The 25524-nt window shown below is 39.0% G+C and overlaps 1 protein-coding gene across 9 annotated transcripts in view; it reads left to right on the top strand.

The window, feature by feature from the left end:
* Positions 1-25524, top strand: part of SPAG9 (sperm associated antigen 9) — a 163073-nt gene that overhangs the window by 115580 nt on the left and 21969 nt on the right. For all 9 annotated transcript variants that reach the window (XM_073004939.1, XM_008011451.3, XM_008011452.3 and 6 more), the window contains 15 exons: positions 1196-1253; positions 2288-2440; positions 3543-3594; positions 7273-7403; positions 9306-9362; positions 10527-10700; positions 12764-12893; positions 13924-14013; positions 14237-14404; positions 15546-15717; positions 18820-19038; positions 19615-19810; positions 22267-22392; positions 23752-23832; positions 24541-24608. In XM_073004939.1, coding sequence (XP_072861040.1) covers positions 1196-1253; positions 2288-2440; positions 3543-3594; positions 7273-7403; positions 9306-9362; positions 10527-10700; positions 12764-12893; positions 13924-14013; positions 14237-14404; positions 15546-15717; positions 18820-19038; positions 19615-19810; positions 22267-22392; positions 23752-23832; positions 24541-24608 — 1875 coding nt within the window. The remainder of the gene's footprint in view (positions 1-1195; positions 1254-2287; positions 2441-3542; positions 3595-7272; positions 7404-9305; positions 9363-10526; positions 10701-12763; positions 12894-13923; positions 14014-14236; positions 14405-15545; positions 15718-18819; positions 19039-19614; positions 19811-22266; positions 22393-23751; positions 23833-24540; positions 24609-25524) is intronic.

The raw sequence follows: 25524 nt of genomic DNA on the forward strand, positions 1-25524 counted from the left end.
GTCTTGTGTAGTTTTCTAACTGTTTACTTGGGTTATGATTATTACTTCTTCCATTGTATGTGATTTTCCAACATTATTAGCTCACAATTCCTTGAGATGAGTGACTGGTGGGTTTTTTTGGTTTTTTGGGTTTTTTTTGTTTTGCTTTGACTTTTTGTTTTTTGAGTGGTATTCCCTAGTGTGTTGTTTCATTTCTTCAGTTTCTCAGGAGAATCAAATTACTAGCTTTCTTCTCCCTAAAGACCACTCCATTGGATCTTGCATTGGATGCTGTATGTGCCTGTCTCACAGTAGTCATTAAAATGCCAAACACTGTCAAAGATAGCCACTCAAGTGATAACTGAACATTATTATTTTATAGGTGGCACTTTGAAGGAAAGTTTGTATTGTTGATTGAAGATTTTCAATCTAATTATAGTCATTTTTATTATGAGAAAGAATTGGTAAAGCATTTTTTAGGTATATCAGCATCCTTATGAATGAAGGAAATCATCTTTATTTCTGTCTTTTGCACATCGTTATACATTAAATCATAACATTGTGATTCCAGATGTTTTTCATATCATGTATAAAACTTTATAGATTAATAATCTGTTTTCATGCTGTTTCTTACGTAAAACATTTCTTGTTCTTTGTTTTTGCTTTACATGGAATGCATGGGCTTTAAGACCATAATTTCTTTGGTAAGGTTTCATCTGCCTTGGGGTTCTGTCTTTCTTTGGCCTTGGTTTTGCCTGTTCTCTATTAATAAGGTCTAATTTTTAGGCAAAAGCCTCCAAGGTCAGATGTGATTTAGAAACAATTTAGATCCATATTAAAGCTGTTCTTTTTTCCCCTAAATAATGTTGGAATATTAGAATATTTGGCAGAAAAGTCTTGATCCTTTTGAAATATTATCTATGAGAAATAAAATATAGACTAACAGATATTGAAAATTGGCCTCATTCCCTAGCAAGCCAATCCAGATTTAAGAAAGAAATTGGCCAACAAAATCTTTAGCCTTGTTTGTAATGAATAATTATTTATAATTTTATAATCTATTAAAGTAGATCCATCAAATGAAATAAACAAAATAAGATTAATAAAGGACAGATAACATTTCTAAAATAAAACTTGTGACTATAGCTTATATTTTAAATGTATATGATTATTGATGTATTTATTTTCAAAGTCTTTATCTTTTTTCTTTTGATAGGAATGGGTCGGGAAGTTGAGAATCTTATATTAGAAAATACACAACTGTTGGAAACCAAGTAAGTATATGTGAAATTTTAACAACAGAAGATAAAGAATTTTATTCTTGTCCAAGTCAATGACACTTCATCATTTTAACATAATACTAATGGAATCTCCCTGTCCCATCTTGTTCCCCTCCTCTAAGTGTACACACACACACACACGCGCGCATGCATGTAATGTTGGGACCTACATTGCCCTGATGGATATGTTTCCTTGCCCTGTTTTTTTGGAGAAACAAATTGTCATCTCCTTTTCACTCTATAAGTATCCATGCCTTTTTCTTAATCTTCTGGATTTGTCCTGGTTTTACACTTTTTTTTATTCCCTCCCCTGACATTTGTCTGTTTTCTTATCTCTTCTCCTGGGGTTTCTTTTATTTCCAGACAAATATTTTGAAGTATTCTCAGCCTTCCTCTTCAGAGCTGCCTTCCTGAGCTGTGCATCCTTGGGTGCAATTTGTGGAGTCTTAAGCCCTCAGACACATTTAGTGGGACAGATCCCCAGTCATGTGGAAAAGCTGACTGGGTTCCTTTATCAGTTTGCTGTATCAGAGCAACTTTGGAACATCTGTGTATATCCAAGACAGAATACAGTTATAATGAGGTCCTATGCCCACTATGCCCAAAGGAACTGGATCTCCGTTTTTTTTCTTCAGCTTAGACTGTCTTAACTTTCCAGTTTAGACTGTTTTCTCATTATTTATTAAAGGTAACATCAAGGAATAATTTTACTTTATTGATTGGGTAATATATTCTCAGGAATTATTAACAATAGTAACCTCATGAATGCTATTTTTAAAATTTAATATTCTCACTTTTTAGTAATTGATGGTCTGTCTTGTTTTATTCATTTGATAAATGAGTAAAACCTTAGACTGTTGCTTTGTGTTCTTTTTGCATTTATCTACAAACAGCATCAGGTAGAATGTCTTGAAGTATTAAATTATTCATCTTTATGGTTGTACAGTTACTTTAGTCTACAAAGGAATAGCTGAAAGATGGAAAGAATATTTATTTGTAATGATGCACTTGAAATATGTGTTTCTTAGAAATGCTTTGAACATAGTGAAGAATGATTTGATAGCAAAAGTGGATGAACTGACCTGTGAGAAAGATGTGCTGCAAGGGGAATTGGAGGCTGTGAAGCAAGCCAAACTGAAGCTAGAGGAAAAGAACAAAGAATTGGAGGAAGAGCTTAGGAAGTAAGTTTTAACTGTGTTATTTTAAACCAAACTCTTTGCCAGTTATGCCACAAAGGGTTACGGGTGTAACCCTGAGACTGAGACCTTCTGTCCACTTAAGCCTGGAAGGCCAAGAGCTGCCTGGGAGAGGGCAAAGTGCCCCAGCCCATTGCCTCTGCTGTGAGCAGGCCTCTTCAGTTCCTAGCCTATCCTGTCACCCAGGCTGGGGTGAAGTGGCAAGGCCATGGCTCACTGCAACCTCTGCCTCCTGAGTTCAAGCGATTCTCTTGCCTCAGCCTTCTGAGTAGCTGGGATTACAGGCACCTGCCACCACACACGGCTAATTTTTGTACTTTTAGTGGAGACAGGGTTTCACCATGTTGGGCAGGCTGGTCTTGAACTCCTGACCTCAGGTGATCCACCTGCCTTGGCCTCCCAAAGTGCTGGGATGACAGGCATAAGGCACTGCACCCGGCCTAAGTACTGTCATTTTTTATGTCTATAATGATGCAAAAAAAGTTGGAGACTGTTCAAACATCTTTGTTTTGATAATAAGGAAAATTAAAACTTTTTTTTTTTTTTTTTTGAGACGGAGTCTCGCTCTGCCGCCCAGGCTGGAGTGCAGTGGCCGGATCTCAGCTCACTGCAAGCTCCGCCTCCCGGGTTCACGCCATTCTCCTGCCTCAGCCTCCCGAGTAGCTGGGACTACAGGCACCCGCCACCTCGCCCGGCTAGTTTTTTGTATTTTTCTGTAGAGACGGGGTTTCCCCATGTTAGCCAGGATGGTCTCGATCTCCTGACCTCGTGATCCACCCGTCTCGGCCTCCCAAAGTGCTGGGATTATAGGCTTGAGCCACCGCGCCCGGCCTAAAACATTATTTTTTTTAATCCCGCTTTCTTTAATACCTGTTTATTTCTGAAAACAATGCTATGATATGATGATACTCCACCAAATGAAGGTGGCTAAATATTTTTCTTTTCCCTGTTTGGGAAAAGAAAAATAATCCTTTAGTGGTAGTTAAAATTGTTGACCTACTCTCTCTCTCTCTTTTTTTTTTTTTTTTTTTTTGAAAAGATGAGCTCAATTCAAATAACATGTTTTGTTTTGTTTTTTCCCCACTAGAGCTCGAGCAGAAGCTGAAGATGCAAGGCAAAAAGCAAAAGATGATGATGATGTAGGTTTACAGTTCTGGACTTTTTTTCTTACCTTACCAGGTTTTGGTATTTTGGGAAGCTCTTTCTAAGTAAGCTTTGGATATAATACTATAAAGATTTTTAAAAGTCAGGAAACATGTTAATGGTCATGAATAGGATAGCTCATGCTTTTACATGGTATCCAGATGCTGAGCTTTCTGGCTCCATGCAGTGTGTTCGTTTTCCCTCTGTGCCTCTGTGCACCTGTATTTGCATATTCAAGTCTGAGGACCAACTGGGACATTTTGGGGTTTTTGGTTGTTGTTATTGTTGTTTGGTTTCAAATTTTAATTTAGAAATATGAAAGCTTAACAATAATAATTATTTAATAGCATTAAACAAAAGGTGAAGTCTAGAACTTTAGTACTAGCCAATTAGTTCATATTGTTGTGAACGTAAGTACAAAAGAATAAACATGAGCTTCTTGCTAATATGCTTAGCATACTTCTAGTCTTCTTTTTTTTTTTTTTTTTTGAGGCAGAGTCTCAGTCTGTCACCGAGGCTGGAGTGCAGTAGTGCGATCTCAGCTCACTACAACTTCCACCTTCCAGGTTCAAGCCATTCTTGTGCCTCAGCCTCCCAAGGAGCTGGGACTACAGGTCTAATTTGGCTAATTTTTTGTATTTTTGGTAGAGGTGGGATTTTGCCATGTTGGCCAGGCTGGTCTCTTAACTCCTGGCTTTAGGTAATCCACCCCAGTCAGCCTCCCACAGTGCTGGGATTACAGGTGTGAGCCACCCAGCCCAGCGTCATAATCATTCTTATAACAGATATTTGCAGGTCAAAGGTCAGACCAAAGATATATGGTTGTTTTGGACAGAATGATCACTTGGTGCCCCTTCAGTCTCTGTTTTTTAATATCTTATTTAATGATACACACAAAAACATGTAAGGCCTGCAGGTTATGAATCATAATAAATTAACATTTTGAACCTACCACCCAATCTGATCATTAGAACATTGCTAAACATTGAACTATTCTGTGTTCCTCCCCTGCAGAGAAAGCTGCTATCCTATATTTATCATTTGCTTAACTTTGAAAAGTAATTTTATCATATCACATATGTATATATGGTTTAATTTTTACTTTTTTGTGTTTCACACTATATTTAGTCTTGGGGACCAGCTTCTTTTCCTCAGTGGCATGTTTTTGAGATTCATCCACGTTTTAATATAGTGCTGTAGTTATCATTCATGTTTACTACTTTATGATACCCCATTGAATGAATAGTCTACAATTTATGTTTTTATTTTTCTGTTAAGGAATATTTAGTTTGTCTCAGCTTTTTACATTGCTGTTGTTACAAACATTACAGTACAAGTCTCCAGGTGGGCAGGAGCAGTAGCCTTTCCAGAGTACATACCTACTAGTGGGCTTGCTGTGTTATAAACTTAAGATCTTTATCACTTGTTGTTTAACTTTATTGAAAGGAGAGGCCCAGGTTCTATAACAGAACAACAAAGGAGGAGGACTGCTAAGGGCTAAGCTTAGCGTCTTTCTTACTGTCCCAAACCTTTCAGCTTTGATGCAAAATGTGGATAATGAAAGCCTATAGGACATTGACTTGAGCCGTGCTCCTTTGAGGTCTTACCCCTATGCTTACTCTATATTCACATATTCTCTCTAAGAGTAATTCTGACTAATACAATTGTCTCCATCTGTTTACATTTATGTTGGTATTTTAGCGACTCTTATAGTTGAATACCTTGGTAACTAGGCAGTAAGTTTACCCTTCATGCTGGTCTCAGGTGAGTATGTGGTTTGGTAATTTGAGATAAATGGAACTAGCTTATAACTATTTTCGGAGTGACAATTGTTACAGAGCATGATTTAAAATAATGTTAGAGCAACATTTTTAGTTGAAACTTACAATAGCATATTAAATCTATGTAGATAACAATTTCGGTGTTTCTTTTTTTTTTTTTTTTTTGAGACGGAGTCTCGCTGTGTCACCCAGGCTGGAGTGCAGTGGCCAGATCTCAGCTCACTGCAAGCTCCGCCTCCGGGTTTACGCCATTCTCCTGCCTCAGCCTCCCGAGTAGCTGGGATTACAGGCGCCCGCCAAATCACCCGGCTAGTTTTTTTTGTATTTTTAGTAGAGACGAGGTTTCGCCGTATTAGCCAGGATGGTCTCAATCTCCTGACCTCGTGATCCACCCGTCTCGGCCTCCCAAAGTGCTGGGATTACAGGCTTGAGCCACCGCGCCCGGCTACAATTTTGGTTTTAGTTTAAAATCTGCACTATTCTTTATTTTTATTTTAGTATTATTACTATTTTTTAAAGACAGTCTCGCTGTGTCACCCAGGCTGGAGGAGTCCAGTGACAATCATAGCTCACTACAGCCTTGAACTCCTGGGCTCAAGTGATCCTCCTACCTCAACCTCCCAAGTAGCTGGGACTACAGGTGCATGCCACCTCACCTGGCTATTAATTTAATTTAATTTTTTGTAGAGCCAGGGTCTCACTGTGTTGCCTAGGCTGGTCTTGAACTCTTGGCCTCGAGCAATTCTATGCAAGTTTTATTTTTTTAACCTCAGCCTCCTGAGTAGCTGCGACCAAAGTTGTGTGCCACCCCATACCTGGCTAATTTTTTATTTTCTGTAGAGATGGGATCTCACACCACATTGCCAAGGCTGTCTCAAATTCCTGGGCTCAGGTGATACTCCCAAAGTGCTAGGATTATAGGCATGGACCATCATGCCTGGCCCTACTGTTTTTTTGTTGTTGTTGTTGTAGTTTTGTTTTTTAAAGACAGGATTGCACTCTCTTGCCCAAGTTGAACTGCAGTGGTATGATCATGGCTCACTGCAGCCTCGACCTCCCAGCTCAAGCCATCTTCCTACCTCAGCTTCCCAAGTAGCTGGAACTACAGATGTGTGCCACCACTCCTGGCTACTGGGTTTTACTATGTTGCCTAGGCTGGTCTCACTAAGCTCGAGCAATCTACCTGCCTCAGACTCCCAAAGTGCTGCTACTACAGGCGTGAGCCAATGTGTCCTGCCCCCTACTATTCTATTTTTTAGCCTTATTTTTCATATATTTTTAAGAACTACAAGAATAGACCCCCACTACTCTTTATGATTTCTTTGTAATATGTTCAAATATGTGTGTATATATTCAGAAATTAAATTGCCACCTTTTATCTTTGTAGTCATGAGTGATTATTTAAATCTCTTTGTTGGCTGGGCACAGTGGCTTACACCTATAGTCCCAACACTTTGGGAAGCTGAGGCAGGAGGACCACTAGAGTCCAGTATTTCAAGACCAGCCTGGGCAACATAACGAGACCCTGTCTCTACAAAAAAATTTAAAAATTAATCAGGCATGTTAGCATGTACCTGTAGTCCAAGCTACTCAGGAGGCTGAGGTGGGCAGATTGCTTTAACGCAGAAGTTTGAGGCTGCAGTGAGCTGTGATTTCACCACTGTGCTTCAGGGTGGGCAACAGATCAAGACCCTGTCTCAAAAAATATATTTTAAAAAATAATTTTAAAAAATCTCTTTGTTGATTTTGTTATAAGGCCATTTTTCTTTAAATGATCTACTAGATTAGAAATTAAGGAATGCTTAAAAACTGGAAGATTTTGCATAACTCTGAGATGAACACCAAGACATATACAAGCTTCCAGAATGATCTCTCATTTTCTTGTCATTATAGAGTGATATTCCCACAGCCCAGAGGAAACGGTTTACTAGAGTAGAAATGGCCCGTGTTCTTATGGAGAGAAACCAGTATAAAGAGAGATTGATGGAGCTTCAAGAAGCTGTTCGATGGACAGAGATGATTCGGTGTGTATAACAAGCACTCCATTATTTTCCTACTATTATTTTGTAGGTTTGAATATTCCTTCATTTGGAACTAAAGTCCTGCCCTGTGAGATCCAAGTCCCTTTCTCTGTTTACTAGGAGAGACTTTCTAAAGTAACACTCAGAATTAGCAACAGAATGTGATCAAAGGAGGTGCTTTTTGGGCCAGTAAGGGATCTTGGAGGATGTTACGATGACCTCTAAAAGGCAATTATTATTACTTAGGAATGATGGTCATTTTTCATGTGTAGAAATCAATACTACTTTCCCGGTAATGTCAGGAAAAGATCACAATTTCATATGCAACACAGGAAAATCAATTATTTTGACTCAGTGTCTTTCTGTCAAATACTCTTGCTTGATGTCTTTCCCTCTTTTCTAACTGTTTGTGCCAATTACACCCTTCCATTGGTATCTTTCAGTCAGGTGGCTCTTAAATCTCACCCGATGCTGCCATCTAATGGTCATAGTCTCAGTAATAGTGTTTCTTTAATTTAGAAAGAGCTCCCGAAAAGTTTATAAATGAGCTGTCCCCATCAGATTTACCAATAATAGTATACATTCATATGTTGTTTTTAAATTTATGAGCATATTCCCTAATTGCCAACTTTTACTTCCTTAGTATTACATCATTTATTTCAGTTTATGTACCCTTTACCAATGTTATACTAGAATCAAGTGTTTTAACACATCATTTTACAATTTGCTGTAATTGTAATTGCTTATAACTGCCCATAAGGAAGATCAGTATTCTAATCTATATTTACTAGACAATGAAACTAACCCACTAAGAAGTGTGTTCTTAACTGCAGTATTTAGTGGATATCGAATAAATAGTAAATATTCAAAAAACTGAAAGTGGACTTTATTTATTGAGATGGAGTCTTGCTCTGTTGCCCAGACTGGAGTGCAGAGGTGCAATCTCAGCTCACTGCATCCTCCACCCACTGGGTTCAAGCAATTCTCCTGCTTTGGCCTCCCTGGTAGCTGGGTTTCCAGGTGTGTACTACCATTCCCAGCTAATTTTTGTATTTTTTTAGTAGAGACAGGGTTTCGTCATGTTGGTCAGGCTGGTCTCGCACTTTTGATCTCAAGTGATCCACCCGCCTTGGCTTCTCAAAGTGCTGGGATTACAGGCGTGAGCCACTGTGCCCAGCCGGACTTCACTTTCCATTGCTGTTTTTAACTCTAGCAGCCAAGTGGTAGTCAACAAATTAAAGGAAATGGTAGCTTACTTTTAACTTATTCACTGAATTAAAGAATGCTTTTAATTTAGTTCGTAACAAAAAAGTAATGAAAAGGGAGCTCTGTTTATGATGGCAGAATCCCTACCACCTTATAAATCAATTTGGAATATCCTATTTTCTGAAATTTTGTTGAATTACCTGTCAATCAAGTTTATCCTCTTCCCTGCTGTGGTCATCTTTCCAGTCACGGAGAAGTTTTAGTCTTGTGAAAAATGACCCCTCAGAACGCCAAAGTTTCAAGCTATTTTGTAAGAGCTGTGAATACAGGTGATAGAGACTTTCATGTAAAGATGGGAATTTACAAGGCAATATTTTAATAAAAGGGAAAGTTAGAGGGTGTCTTTTCAATAAAAAATGTTAAATACCATTCAGGCATGTTGGCTATCTGTCTAGCACATATTATAATCCTCTGTCGGTAGACTAAGCTCTTTGAGGGAGGGATGATAATTTTATTTTTCTTGGTAGAATTAGCTTTAGCAGATTGACACATGGTAGGTCAAAGTAACTACTGTATTTATTGAATTTAATTGTTGACTCTCTGAGTATCCCATGAACTTCTTGGGTCTCTTGTTCTTCAGAAAGAAAGGTAGACTACCTCACTGATAACATATTTCTTTTCTTTTCTTTTTGAATGTAGGGCATCACGAGAAAATCCAGCCATGCAGGAAAAAAAAAGGTCAAGCATTTGGCAGTTGTAAGTATTGAAAAACAAATGAAGACGTTAGACAGCACATGAGACAAGAAAATTGCAGTCAAAATTTATTTCCAAGAATGATTTTATGTCCATTTTCTTTCCTTCTTTTTTTTTTTTTTTAATTTATTTATTATTATTATACTTTAAGTTGTAGGGTACATGTGCACAACGTGCAGGTTTGTTACATATGTATACTTGTGCCATGTTGGTGTCTTTCCTTCATTTTTTTTTAAACTAGGGTAATGGGTAAGTAGCTAAACTGAACTTTTTTTTTTTTTTAATCTATAGTGTGCCAACTCGGTAAGGCTGTTCTCAAGGACAAAAAATATGATATTGTAAGCTGCATCATGTTGATTGTGCATTTGTTGCAATCCTCTGCCAAATTTAAATAATGGGAATTATTTATAGACTTGAAAGTGACCTGGATCCCCATTAAATAGGTTTCTGATTGGCTGGTTTTGTAATTGTAAGAAACCTTACAAAGTGAAGATGAGGAATTTAGTGCTTGTAGGGTTTGAGTAGTATTGTATATGTATTGGGCTTGGGTTATGTTTGTGCTAGAAGTACTATGTGTTTACTGTGATTAAAACTTACCCATTTTTGGTGAATCTGCTATTTAATGGAAGTGTCAGTTTAAAAAAAAAATAGACCTGAAAGTAGTTATTTAAATTGAGCTTAATCAGAAAATGTATAAGATGTGTGTTAACATGGTAATATGTGTGCTAGTACTTGATTATAATAAGCTATTTTTAGAACTGACATACTAAGCTTCTATTCACATCACACAGCCATAACCTTGCTGTTTAACAATCGCTCTTACCTTGCACCAAGTAGGAGCTAGCAAAAAAAACCAAAAAAGTATATATTTATTTAGTAGGAGAAGTTTCCTCTACTTAAGAGCTTCTTGCTTTCATTATGGAAATTGCTGGTTAAAGAACAGGCACCCGCCAATCTAAGCAATAGTTTCTCTTCGCTGAATGTCTGAGTTTGGCTATGAGTTATTGCTAAGGCTGCAGCGTGTGACTACAGAAACTGTTTTTGCCAATTTCTAATTCATTGCCTTGTAAAAGTGCTCTGAAATTTTCTTCCGCATAAAAGTTTGTGGAACATCAAGGATTGTTTCTCACAGTACATGTGACATGCAGACATACTTTCTTCTTTTAGTTTCAGCCGACTTTTCAGCTCCTCAAGTAACACAACTAAGAAGCCTGAACCACCTGTTAATCTGAAGTACAATGCACCCACATCTCATGTTACTCCCTCTGTCAAGAAAAGAAGCAGCACCTTATCTCAGCTCCCTGGGGATAAGTCCAAAGCCTTTGATTTCCTTAGTGAAGAGTAAGTCTCTTCAAATTAATTGTTATACTCTAAATTAAGTTAATGGTTCAGAATATTCTTGGCCTTTTATCAGCTATAAGGATTCAGGTAAATCTATAAAAAAATCATTTCTGGGCTGGGCGCAGTGGCTCACGCCTGTAATCCCAGCACTTTGGGAGGCCAAGGTGGGCGGATCATGAGGTCAGGAGTTGGAGACAAGCTTAGCCAATACGGTGAAACCCTGTCTCTACTAAAAATACAAAAATTAGCTGAGCATGGTGGCGTGTGGCTGTAATCCCAGCTACTCGGGAGGCTGAGGCAGAAGAATCGCTTGAACCCAGGAGGTGGGGTTGCAGCGAGCTGAGATCATGCCACTGCTCTAGCCTGGGTGACAGAGTGAGACTCCGTCTCAAAAAATAAATAAATAAATAAAAAATAAATAAAGAAATAAAATCATTTCTGTAACTTGGCTATCTTTAAGTAAATTACTTATAGTCAACAGTTTTTATGAAAATTGCATTTTAGTTTTTATAAAAGGAGGATTTTTTTTAAATCCCTCATTTTTGCTGGTATGATAACATTGATAAATACCTATTAATAGAAATGTTAATGGTTTTCAGAGATAAATGAGCCTTTATCCTAAATGTCTGAACATTTCTGTTAGTGTCAAAGGACCTGGTTTTCTGTCCTGATTTGACTACCCATTAGGTACAAATACTTGGGCAAATTAACCTTTCAGAGCCCCCAGTTTCTCTGTCTGTAAAATTAATCTGATAACCTATCTCAAAGGTGATTGGATCCAATTATTATCTGTAAAGTATCTGACATATAGGTAGATACGTTAACTGTGGTATATATACATAGCAACTCATCTTATGAAAATTTAAATGGCCAAAAGAATGGCAAATTATTTTCAAAATCATTTTAATAATATTTTACCTTATAAGTACAAAGTTTACCAAATCAGTTTGCATTTTTATCTTCTGAAACAAGTTAATGGGATCTAAAATCTAACCTATATCAATCTTCCTAAGCAGATACTGATTTATTCAATTTTTAAATCACTTCCAGCACATTTTCTGGCATTAGGATATTCTCAGTAAATATTTGTTGAATGAACGACAACAACAAAAAAGCCAAAAATACTTAAGAATTTTCCTGTTTCATATGGCCAGCATCTGAAACCTGGTAGAAATTTGGTGGCTGGGGCCGAACACAGTGACTCAGGCCTGTAATCCCAGCACTTTGGGAGGCCAAGGCGGGCAGATCACGAAGTCAGGAATTGAAACCATCCTAGCTAACATGGTGAAACCCCGTCTCTACTAAAAATACAAAAAAATCAGCCGGGCGTGGTCGTGGGCGCCTGTAGTCCCAGCTACTCGGGAGGCTGAGGCAGGAGAATGGTGTGAACCTGGGAGGCGGAGCTTGCAGTGAGCCGAGATCGCACCACTGCACTCCAGCCTGGGTGACAGGGAGACTCCGTCTCAAAAAAATAAATAAAATAAATAAATTTGGTGGCTGATGATTCAATTTAATGTAACAAAGCTGCTTGCTAACCTGTTAAAGCTTAGGCACTGAATTCACTACACAAACTTAAAAAGACCAGCTTTAGTATAACACCTTTTTTTTTTTTTGAGATGGTATTTTGTTCTTGTCCCCTAGGCTGGAGTGCAGTGGCGCCATCTTGGCTCACTACAACCTCCACTACCCAGGTTCAAATGATTTTCCTACCTCAGCCTCCCGAGTAGCTGGAATTATAGGTCCGCACCACCATGCCTGGCTAATTTTTGTATTTTTAGCAGAGACGGGGTTTTACCATGTTGGCCAGGCTGCTCTTGAATTCCTGACGTCAGGCTATCTGCCCTCCTTGGCCTCCCAAAGTGCTGGGATTACAGGCATAAGCCACTGTGCCCAGCCTGTTACAACACTTTTTAAGGAGCTGTTACAGTTGGAATAAACTAATTTGAAATCATGTAAATTTTTGTTGTTTTTGCTGTTTTAGTGACAGAGGAGAGATAAAACTGGGGATAAACGTAATTAAATGTATTCACATAATTAAAAAGGAAAATCTTTTTTCCTTTTAGAACTGAAGCTAGTTTAGCCTCACGCAGAGAACAAAAGAGAGAGCAGTATCGTCAGGTAAAAGCACATGTTCAGAAGGAAGATGGTAGAGTGCAGGCTTTTGGCTGGAGTCTGCCTCAGAAGTACAAACAGGTAATATGCACATGTGGTAAGAGCATCCAGCAGGAAAGAAGAGGGCGAGTTGAGTGTGCCTGGGCATGAAGGATTCACCGTCCTCATCCCAACCCTGCTCATCTCAGCCCTGCTCATCTCAGCCACATGGACTGGGCACACATTTAAGCATGGAGGGTGGTGGTTTTCAGGCTGTTTTCTGGAGCTGTAGAACTCAAATGAAATGCTCTGAGTGTGTGAGGAGGGGAGGAGTCAGTAAAGGGTGGCTAAGTGCGTGGAGTTTGAGGTACCCGCTCTGCTGTCACCAGAGCAATTCTGGTTTAATATTTGAAGATTTCGTTTTTTGAAAAACCAGTGTCATTATTGAAAAAAATCATTGGCATGGAACTTTTCAAACTGTTCATTTAAAATTAAGTTCAGGTCTTCAGGAACTTTATCTGTCTACTCCGTAATTCCTACCCCAAAAGACTCACATGTTCATGTACAAACACATATGCGTGTGCATGTGTGCGCATATGTGTGAATTAGAGCCTCTTTTTGAGCTCCCATTGTATCGTGTTTATTGAATTGCTGAAATAAGAATGGCAAAATTGGCTGATGCCTGTCATCGGCTCATGATGCCTGTTATTGGCTCATGCCTATAATCCTAACACTTTGGGAGGCCAAGGAGGCCAAGGTGGAGAATGGCTTGAGCTCAGGGAGTTTGAGACCAGCCTAGGCAACACAGCATGACCTCATCTCTACAAAAAATTTAAAAAATTAGCTGGGTGTGGTGGCCTGTGCCTGTAGTCCCAGCTACCTGGGAGACTGAGGTGGGAGGGGACCACGTAAGCCCAGCAGATTGAGGCTGCAGTGAGCTGTGATCGAGCCACTGTACTCTAGCCTGGGCAGTAGAGCAACCCTGTCTCAAAAAAAAAAAAAAAAAAAAAAAAAAAAAACCTGAGCTTGATTTCAGGGAGTAAATAACAGCAGTGCTTGCTCATGTCTCAGTGGATCTGTAAGAATTTCACTTTTGATGTGCCTTTTTCGCTCCTCCTTCCACCATTATTAGGTAACCAATGGTCAAGGTGAAAATAAGATGAAAAATTTACCTGTGCCTGTCTATCTCAGACCTCTAGATGAAAAAGATACATCAATGAAAGTAAGTTCATTGTGAATTTAAAGGAGATATTTTCTAAACTCTGGGTAGTTTTTTTTCTAAAACCAAAAAAGCATAAGTATTACTTCTATGGTGAGGTTATTGTTCATTTTATAATTTTAGGTTATATTAAAGACCTGTATTTACAACCATTAGTTATTTTAAGAAAAAAGGAAAATTCTAAACATTTCTAGACTTAATATTGTTTTCTTTTTCACCTGAGAAGCTGTGGTGTGCTGTTGGAGTCAATTTATCTGGTGGGAAGACCAGAGATGGTGGTTCTGTTGTTGGAGCAAGTGTATTTTACAAGGATGTTGCTGGTTTGGATACAGAAGGCAGTAAACAGCGAAGTGCCTCTCAGAGTAGTTTAGATAAGTTAGATCAGGAACTTAAGGTAAGTGTGTAACATTTGACCTGGTTTATGAGACTATGAGTTTAACTCTTTCATCCAAAATTCACCTCTGGGTCCAGCTTCTAACTGGAATTATTATGCCCTGGCTTACTGTCCCTCAGCACCCTTTTAAAATAAATTTTATCGAGGTATAATTTACATGCAATAAAATGTGCACTTGAAATGGGGTATAGGGCAGAGTTTTGACACATGTGTACACCTATGTAATCACTACAGTGATCAAGATAATAGAACGTTTTATCATTGTTCTGCTTTACCTGTTAGTTTTGTTGTTGCTGTTTATAGACACAGTCTCGCTCTATCACATAGGCTGGAGTGCAGTGGCATGATCATGGCTCACTGCAGTGTTAACCTCCTGGACTCAAGTGATCCGTCCACCTCAGCCAGCCAAGTAACTGGGACTACACACCCACACCACTACACCTGGCTAATTCTTTTATTTTTTTTGTAGAGATGAGGGTTTCACTGTGTTGACCAGGCTAGTCTCAAACTCCTGGTCTCAAGCAATCCTCCCACCTCAGCCTCCCAAAGTGCTGGGATTACAGACGTGAGCCACTCTGCCAGCCTAACTGCTAGTTTTTCATCTACTAATTAATATTGATAGGTGGTTGTATTAGTCTGTATTCACACTGCTGATAAACACATACCCAAGACTGGGAAGGAAAAAGAAGTTTAGTTGGGATTACATAGGTAACCTCTGGGGAGGCCTCAGAATCATGGCAGGAGATGAAAGGCACTTCTTACATGGTGGCAGCAAGAGAAAATGAGGAAGAGTGAAAACGAGCAAAAGTGAAAATGAGCAAAAGTGAAAACCTCTAATAAACCTGTCAGATCTCGTGAGACTTATTCACTATCACGAGAATAGCACAGGAAAGACTGGCCCCGTGATTCAGTTACCTCCCGCTGGGTTCCTCTCACAACACGTGGGAATTCGGGGAGATATGATTCAAGTTGAGCTTTGGGTAGGGATGCAGCCAAACCACATCAGTGGTTGTATTTTTATCCTTCCAAATAATCTGGAAATAAATTTGAAATAGTATTCCCTTTAACTGTAACAGCACCACCTTATGAATATTTGCACATACTTATTGTTTGAAACATTTTTCGTCCTTTGTCTATACAGGAACAGCAGAAGGAGTTAAAAAATCAAGAAGAATTATCCAGTCTAGTCTGGATCTGTACCAGCACTCATTCGGCTACAAAAGTTCTTATTATTGATGCTGTTCAACCTGGCAACATTCTAGACAGTTTCACTGTTTGCAACTCTCATGTTCTGTGCATTGCAAGTGTACCAGGTAAGAGTGAGTCATGCGTTTCTCTGCCCTCCCCTCCATCCACACCACCTACCTGCTGGACATTGATGTGGCAGCTGAAGATGCAGTTCTTGACCTTGCTGTCATGAAGCTTATGTTCTAGTTGGGGAGGATTAAAAAACAAACTGGAAACCATTAAATAAAGAAGATATTTTCAGGTAGTGAAAATAACTGTGAAGAAAATAAAACAATGGGAATTTGAGAAGATAACTGGGAGCCAGAGAACTGTTTGGATTAATTAATAAGGAAAGGTCTTCTAAAGTTTTGGATTAAACATTATGTGATGTTAAAACATTAGTTTAAAAATTAAAGAGGTGTATGTGATATATCCATATGTTGGAATATTATTCAGTCATGAAAAGGAATGAAGTTCTTTTCTATATTTTATATTTTATTGTGGAACACTTAATATGAGATACTTTTTTTTTTTTTTTTTGAGACAGAGTCTTACTCTGTTACCCAGGCTGGAGTGCAGTGGCACAATCTTGGCTCACTGCAACCTCCACCTCCCGGGTTCAAGTGATTCTCCTGCCTCAGCCTCCCGAGTAGCTGGAATTACAGGCGCCTGCCGCCATGCCTGGCTACTTTTTTGCATTTTCACTAGAGACGGGGTTTTGCCGTGTTGGTCAGGCTAGTCTTTTTATTTTATTTTAATTTTTTTTTGAGATGGAGTCTCACTCTGTTACCCATGCTGGAGTGCAGTGGCACCATCTCAGCTCACTTCAACCTCTACCTCCTGGGTTCAAGCAGTTCTTCTGCCTTAGCCTCCCAAGTAGCTGGGACTACAGGCACGAGCCATTACACCCAGCTAATTTTTGTATTTTTGGTAGAGACAGGGTGTCACCATATTGGCCAGGCTGGTCTCAAACCCCTAGACCTCGTGATCCACCTGCCTCGGCCTCCCAAAGTGCTGAGATTACAGGCGTGACCCACCACGCCTGGCAGTCAGGTTAGTCTTGAACTTCTGACCTCAAGTGATCCACCCACTTCGGCCTCCCAAAGTGCTGGGATTACAGGCATGAGCTACTGAACCCAGCCTGAGATCTACCCTCTTAACAAATTTTTATTTTTGTTTTTTGAGACAGGGTCTCACTTTGTTGCCCAGGCCAGATTGCAGTGGTGCATTCACAACTCAATTGCAACCATGACTCCCAGGCTCAAGTGATCCTCCCAACTCAGCCTCCTGAGTAGCTGGGACCACAGGCGCACACCACCACACCTGGCTAAGTTTTTTGTACTTTCTGTAGACAGGGTTTTACCATGTTGCCCAGACTGGTCTGGAACTCCTGGGCTCAAGTGATCTGCCTGCCTTGGCCTCCCAGAGTACTGGGATGCCCAGCCCTCTTAACAGATGTTTAAGAGTGCAATGCATTATCCTCTAGGTAGAAGTTCTGACACACGCTCTAACACAGATGAACCTTGGAAACACTACGCCAAAGGAAATAAGCCAGACACAAAGGACAAATATATGATTCCACTTATATGAGATGCCTAGAAGAGGTAAATTCATAAAAACAGAGTTTCTGTGTGAGGTGATGGAGAAGCTTTAGAAATAGGCCGGGCATGGAGGTTCACCTCATAATCCCAGCACTTTCAGAGGCCAAGGTGGGATGATCACTTGAGCCCAGAAGTTCAAGACCAGTTTGGGCAATATAGTGAGACCTCATTTCCACAAAAAAATCAAAAAATGAGGTGGGAGGATAACTTGGGCCTGGGAGGTCGAGGCTGCAATGAGCTGTGATTACACCACTACACTCCCCACTGGGCAACGGGAGTAAGACCCTGTGTTTTGTTTTTTTTTTTTTTTTTTAAAAAAAAAAAAAAAAAAAAGGGCCTGGCATTGTAGCTTACGCCTGTAATCCCAGTACTTTGGGAGGCTGAGGTTGGTGGATCACCTGAGGTCAGGAGTTCGAGACCAGCCTGGCCAACATGGTAAAACCCCATCTCTACTAAAAATACAAAAATTAGCCGGGTGCAGTGGCAGGCACCTGTAATCGCAGCTACTTGGGAGGCTGAGGCAGGAGAATCGCTTGATCCTGGGAGGCGGAGGTTACAGTGAGCCAAGACTGAACCATTGCACACCAGCCTGGGCAACAAGAGCAAAACTCTGTCTCCAAAAAAAAAATAGTGATGATGGCTACAGAGTGTTGTAAATATTAATGCCAATATTGTAAATATTAATGCCACTGAATTGTATACTTTTAAATGGTTAAAGTGGCAAATTTTGTTTATATATTTTTTTACTGCAATAAAAGTTTTTAGTGTGATATAAATAAAACAATTTTCTAAATTAAAAAATGAGATTTATTTTTACATTGTAAATATTTTTTATATTATAAATGCTTAATTTTTAATGTTTTACTAATAACTAAGTCACCCTATATACTTGGGGTATTTAATTTTTAACAGTAATGGATAGAAGCTTATACTTCAAGTAGTAGTAGTAGTAGTAGTCTTGATAATTTAAAAGAAATTTTTTTTTGACTGACGTTGTCAGGTATAATAGATTGTTTTTAACCTGTGGTTGCTGAGGCGCTCACTAAGAACAGAAGTTGGCTAGGCATGGTGGCTCGTGCTTGTAATCCCAGGACTTGGCTGAGATTGGTGGATCCCTTGAGGCCGAGAGTTCAAGACCAGCCTGACCAACATACTGAAACCTTGTCTCTTCCAACAATACAAAAATTGGCTGGGCATGGTGGCTTACACCAGTAGTCCCAGCTACTCAGGAGGCTGAGGCAGGAGAATCACTTAAGCCCAGGAGGCGGAGGTTGCGGTGAGCTGAAATCATGCCACTGTACTCCAGCCTGGGCGACAGAGTAAGACTCTGTCTCAAAAAAAGAAAAGAAAAAGAACAAAAGTTTCTTTTCTGACATTTTTATGTTTATTTGCACTTGTGTTAATAGAAGTATTATCTTCATTTTTTAAAGTTGCCTTCCCATATTTTGAAGATTTGTTTATGTAAATTTAATGTTACCTGTATTCAACTAGCTGTACACCTCACATTTCAAACCTGTAATTGTTTTAGTGAAAAAAATGTGATTTATAGAAGTTTACTTTGCTGTTACAAGAAGATTTATTTTTCAGGTGCACGAGAAACAGACTACCCTGCAGGAGAAGATCTTTCAGAATCTGGTCAGGTAGACAAAGCATCTTTATGTGGAAGCATGACAAGCAACAGCTCAGCAGAGACAGACAGCCTGTTAGGAGGCATCACGGTGGTTGGTTGTTCTGCAGAAGGTGTGACAGGAGCTGCAACTTCACCTAGTACCAATGGTGCTTCTCCAGTGATGGATAAACCACCAGGTATATCCATTCTCTTTACCTGCCATCTGTATAGAGTCTAAGGCTACCTTCAGATGCCTCATTATGGACTTAATTTAGATCTTAAGTAACAAGGTTGAAAGAACTTGAAAGAAGATGCTGTAGGCCAGGCGCAGTCACTCATGCCTGTAATCCCAGCACTTTGGAAGGCCAAGGCAGGCGGATCACAAGGTCAGGAGATCAAGACCATCCTGGCTGACACAGGGAAACCTGATCTCTACTAAAAATTACAAAAAATTAGCCAGGCATGGTGGCGGGTGCCTGTAGTCCCAGCTACTGGGGAGGCTGAGGAGGGAGAATGGCGTGAACACGGGAGGTGGAGCTTGCAGTGAGCCGAGATTGTGCCACTGCACTCCAGCCTGGGTGACAGAGCGAGACTCCATCTCAAAAAAAAAAAGATGCTGTAATGACTGTTAAATGGAATCAAGAATTCTTAATTTAATGATACAGTGTGAAGGAGTGGGTAGATGGAATGGAATTCTGTAACAGGGGTTTGTGTGGGGAAATAATTGGAGGAGAAAAGCCCAGACTCGGAATAGTGTTTTATTTACTTTGTAGAAATGGAAGCAGAAAATAGTGAGGTTGATGAAAATGTTCCAACAGCAGAAGAAGCAACTGAAGCTACAGAAGGGAATGCGGGATCAGCTGAAGACACAGTGGACATCTCCCAAACTGGCGTCTACACAGAGCATGTCTTTACAGATCCTTTGGGAGTTCAAATCCCAGAAGACCTCTCCCCAGTGTATCAGTCGAGGTATAATAATAGGTCATCAACTTAGGAAACTGGGTGAAGTGCACAGATAAAAGGAACCAAAATAATCTCAAACAGTCAAAAGATTTCCACTAATTAGTGTCACTGTGGTGGACTAAAAGATACCTATTCTTGTGATATCTTCATGTATTCCATCTCCATCATTCTCGCTGGATATTCCCTCCCATTTCTTCCGTACACCTTCCAACTTAAAAAAAAATCGTATCTATAAAAATATAATCATGCATCACTCAACAATGGGGATATGTTCTGAGAAATGCGTCAGGTGATTTCATCATTGTGTGAACATCATAGAGTGCATTTACACAAATCTAGATGGTATGGCCTATCACACACCTAGGCGATATGGTGTAGCCCATTGCTCCTAGGCTAGAAACCTGTATAGCATATTACTGTACTGAATACTGTAGATAATTGGAACATAATGATAAGTATTTATGTATGTAAACATGCACAAGGTACTGTAAAAATGTAGTAGTATAATCGTGTGGAACCACCACCATATATGCTGTCCATCATTTTCCAAAATGGTTTTACCAGGTGTATGACTATATATTAGTCAAAATCTTCCTGTTCATTTTCTCCTCTGGTCTGTTTTTTTTTTTTTCTTTCTTTCTTTCTTTTTTTTTTTTTTTTTTTGTACTTACTGTTTTCCATTCTATTAGTAATTCTTTGTCATTTTAATCCCATCCCTACTCTAATTTTTACTCCAGTTATCAGCAAAATTGTCCATTGTTTAAATCTACCATTGTTCAAGTTTCCCACATGGGTGTGAATGACCTTTTTGAATTTAGTTTTTGTGCAAATATTTTATTAAAAACAATTCAGATGGTTCCAGTGGCTCATGCCTATAATCCCAGCATTTTGGGAGGCCAGAGCAGGAGGATTGCTTGAGTCCAGGAATTCAAGACCATCCTAAGCAACGTAGTGAGACCCTCATCTCTACAAAAAACTTAATGATTAGCTGGGCATGGTAGCACGCACCTGTGGTCCCAGCTACTCAGGAGGCTGAGGCGGGAGGATTGCTTGAGCCCTGGGAGCTGGGGGCTACAGAGAGCCATGATCTCACCACTGCACTGCCGCCTGGGAAACAGAACAAGACTCTGTCTCAGAAAACAAACAAACAAAACAATTTGTTTTAGGCTCTTCCTTTAAAGGGTTGGTTAATCTAGGCCCATTTAGTGAATTATTTCATTTTCTTTCTTGCCTTTTCTAGATCCCCTCTAGATGAGAGTCTCTTTAAACTAGATCCTTTTTAAAGTTTAATATTCTTCCTCTTAGTGTATAAAGTAAGCAAGATTAATTAATAACCCATTTATGCCTAGTGGTCCATTATTGGAATGCTAAGATTATGGGAGTTATTCATATCCTACTGCTCAAGGTCATCGCTAAGGCCTGATTTTTTACAAAAAAAAATTTACAATCTCTGGCATAAATGGGTTAACATTTAATTCTTTTTTTTTTTTTTTTTGAGATGGCATCTCACCCTGTCACCCAAGCTGGAGTGCAGTGGTGCAATCTTAGCTCACTGCAACCTCCGCCTTCCGGGTTCAAGCAATTCTCCTGCCTCAGCCTCCCAAGCAGCTGAGATTACAGGCATGTGCTGCCATGCCCAGCTAATTTTTGTATTTTTAGTAGAGATGGGGGGGGGGGGTTTCACCATGTTGGCCAGGCTGGTCTTAAACTCCTGGCCTCAAGAAATCCGCCCACCTTGCCCTCCCAAAGTGCCGGGATTACAGGCATGAACCACCGCACCTGGCCTGAATTATTAATTTAAGAATAAGTCATGTTTGAATTTGATAGCCTGGCTATTATGCCCTGACAATTCAAAAGAAAAGTTTTGTGGTAGAACATTAAACATATTTCAGTTTATTAATTTATTTTAGGTAACTCTTTATATATCTTCCTTCTTTTTGCATGTGTGTATCCCTCCTTCTCTCTCACCTGAGAAGAAACTATGACAAAACCCAAAATAAGAGACAGTCATAATAATAGTCTGAATATTAACTGCTGTATTTCATTACTATGTCTTATTATCTTATCTGCTCCTTGGGCTTCCTAGTTTGTTAATGTTATTTCTGATACAATTGTTGAAATATGTGATGTAAGCTTTTGACTTTGGCTTCTCTGGAATTTTGGTGGTTTCCTTTTTTTTTTTTTTTAACTAGAAGTTTCAGCCAGGTGTGATAGTGTGTGTGCCTCTAGTCCCTGTTATTCAGGAGGCTGAGGTGGAAAGATCACTTGAGCCTGGGAGGTCAAGGCTGCAGTGAGCCCTGTTTGTGCCAGTGTACTCCAGCCTGGGTGACAGAGTGATACCCTATCTCTAAAAAATAAATAAATAATAAACAAATGAACAAACTTAAATATAGAAGTATTCAGTCCCTGAAAACTATAGTTAAGTATACTCAGATGTCTTTCCTTTTGCCCTACCTTTCCAGCAATGACTCAGATGCATATAAAGATCAAATATCAGTACTGCCAAATGAACAAGACCTGGTGAGAGAAGAAGCCCAGAAAATGAGTAGTCTTTTACCAACTATGTGGCTTGGAGCTCAAAATGGCTGGTAGGTGCCAACACTTTTAACATTAGAATATGTTTATTGTTTTACTTTTGCTTTTGAAATTGGAAGATAAGTAAAATATGCTAAACACAAATACAAAAAGTGTGGATTAATGGAAAGAATTTTATATATACACACAATTTGATGTTATGTTGTAACTACCACATAAACTGGACTTGCACTGGTTCTGAATGGTAAGCCATATGTTTCTTTGTCACAGAATGTTCCCTTTCTATAATATTCTTGGAAGAAGAGGTACGTAAAATTTTAAAATGGAGCTGATACAGAAATAGAAGATCCTGAACAGCACAAAGACAGAGAATATTTAATTTATGTAGGCTAGAATGTGGGCAGGAAAACTGGGATTAAACCAACATTTTGGCTGCAGGAAGGCCCAATCCCAACTTTTAATAAATTTTTTACTAAGATAGGCAAAACAAATCATAATCTGAAAAGTCAGATGATGATAACTAATATTATATGGTTTGTTCACTTTTCAGTCACATGGAGAGTTTTACAAAATTGTGCATTTCCAAAGGTTAGGCAGGATTACTGTTGAGCATCTCTAATCCAAAATTTGAAACTTTTTGACCACTGATATGACGCTGGCAGGTAATGCTCATTGGAGCATTTTGGATTTTTGAATTAGGAATACTCAACTGTTATATATAATGTAAACACTCTAAAATCTGAAAAAGTCAGAAATCCGAACACCTCTGGTCCCAAGCATTTCAAATAAGGGTTACTCAACCTGTAGTACGTCTTTTTCATACGAGTCTAATACTGTAAAGTGAGGAGTTGGCAAACTTAGCGTAGCTGTCTTCCAGTAGAGCATTATGGGCACTGAAATTTGAATTTCATATAAATCTCCCCTGTCACAAAATACCCCTGATTTCCCCCCCCCACACACACACACCTTTAAAAATATAAAAACTATTCTTAGCTTGCAGGCTGGATTAAAACAGGTGGCAGACTGGATCTGGCCTGTAGGCAATAGTTTGCCACTCCCTATGTGGGCCACTCTGTCATCCAAAAGTTATAGGTCAGTCTAGTAGAGAGGTAAGGTAATTCAAAAAAAGGAGTTTTGCCCAAGGAGTAAGTGTGTGAAACTGACTGTGCATTGCACTAGTTCCTGCTTTTCAGTCTTCATATGTTTCTCTTTGCTCAGCAGCCTATTTCTCTACCTTAGGCCTACCCTCACTCTCATTTTTCTTTTCTGACCATTGCACAAAAGCAGCAGCACCTTTTCCTAAAATTTATGTTACTCTTCTTTCCTTCTGAATGAACTTCTCAATCATTATTAGATATATGCAATGTCTTGATGTTCTCTATGCCTTACCAGTGTTGACTTTGTTCTTGCAGTTTGTATGTCCATTCATCTGTAGCCCAGTGGAGGAAATGTCTCCATTCCATTAAACTTAAAGATTCGATTCTCAGTATTGTGTAAGTTTTATTTTGGAAATTCTTCTTGTTAAAACTGTGCATTTTGGTATAAACTAGAATTTAAGACTTTGAAAGCTAATACATGTTTCAGGACTAAATTAGTATCCAGATTTGTTTGTTTTTTTTCACCCTTTTTATGGAATTAGAGAAGTTAAGTGAGAATGAAACTGTATAATAGAAAACCAAGTAGAAAGGAAAACTTGCTTGATTGAGTCCTCACCATACTGGGAGTTCTTTAGTACTACAGGAAAGAACCAATACCTATTAATTTATGTTTATTTTAGAATGTTCTTTATGGCTTGTGAATATGTTGATTGGGGCATTGATTTACTAGTTCTTTTCTATGTGTTCCCTATCAAAAATCAGACAGTTTATCTCTGAGCCCACAGAGCTGACTCTGTTGGTTCTACTCAAGGTGCGTGTCTCTGGTCTTTGGAATTTGTGTTGATTGTCTGTGATGAGAGGAGAAGCTTGGGCCAGAAAGTAAAACAACTGAGATACCACTCATGCTGTTTATTTAGTTCAGCTGACATTTTTCACAGCAGTACATGCACAATGAAGAAAGCGGTGTGTTCATTGATGTTCTGGTGTCAGCTCCTTAACTCATCACAGATTGGTCCTTTGTGAGGCCCTGAACTAGTTCAGTACCCTGTGGTCCCCTCTGTATTCCTGAATGGAGAGTTCTGAACTCCCCTTTCCTGTTTGCAGACACGTGAAGGGAATCGTGTTAGTAGCCCTGGCTGATGGCACCCTTGCAATCTTTCACAGAGGAGTGGGTGAGTGGTGATGTGTATATAACATGGACGCTAATTTGTTGCTTTGCAAAGCATTTTTAAGTAGATTGGCTTATGTTTTAAAGAAATGATACTCAGTAGGATAAAGAATAAATAACAATACACAACATCAGTAAATATATTAGTGCCTGCATGGAGGTATACATTAACAGATGCCTTAGGGAAAATAAAAATATGTTTACCACAGTGGGCATTTTATTGTACTTTTAAATAATGTGATAGGGAGGCATTTGTTTTTTATTCATATGCTTATGCAATTCAGAGAAACTTGGTATTATTTTAATGTCCTATGTTTTAAAAATAATTTGTGTCCGCTTAACATTTGGACTTTGTTTTAAATAATTTTAATTGGGTAAGGTTTAATCATTTTCATGTCACCTTATTTACTTTTCCCCCTTTAAAACCATTGTTTCATCTATAGAGGGGTGGTGGTATCAGAAACCTTACCTTGAATGAATTAAGTTGAGGGAATTTAGTATGTGTTCCTCCATAACTCCTTGGTACTTGTGTCAACCAAAAATGACACATCATTTTCTACCCACTTGATTGGTATATCTGGGAAGTGTTATGAAACATAGATACCTTGAATTTGGATTTTAGAAAAACTTTTCCCAAAATCTCCTATCTTTCTGGGCTTGGGGAAATGTGGAGTAGATGACAGGTGCTTTTGTAATTGATTGGTACCTGAAAATTGCTGATTAATGACTCCATATCATCAAAGAGCGAGAGGGCTGCATTTTACCTTTTTCAACCCTTTATCTATATTTAATCTTTACGTTAAATTATTAAGAAAGTTCCATGGCCATCCTCATTTTATAGATGAGGAAACTGAAACACAGAGCATTTTGGTCACTTTTTCATGGCCACTCAGCTAATAAGTGGGAAAGCCTAGAAAAAA

The sequence above is a fragment of the Chlorocebus sabaeus genome, chromosome 16, assembly GCF_047675955.1.
Source record: "Chlorocebus sabaeus isolate Y175 chromosome 16, mChlSab1.0.hap1, whole genome shotgun sequence".
In the NCBI taxonomy this organism is placed as follows: domain Eukaryota; kingdom Metazoa; phylum Chordata; class Mammalia; order Primates; family Cercopithecidae; genus Chlorocebus; species Chlorocebus sabaeus.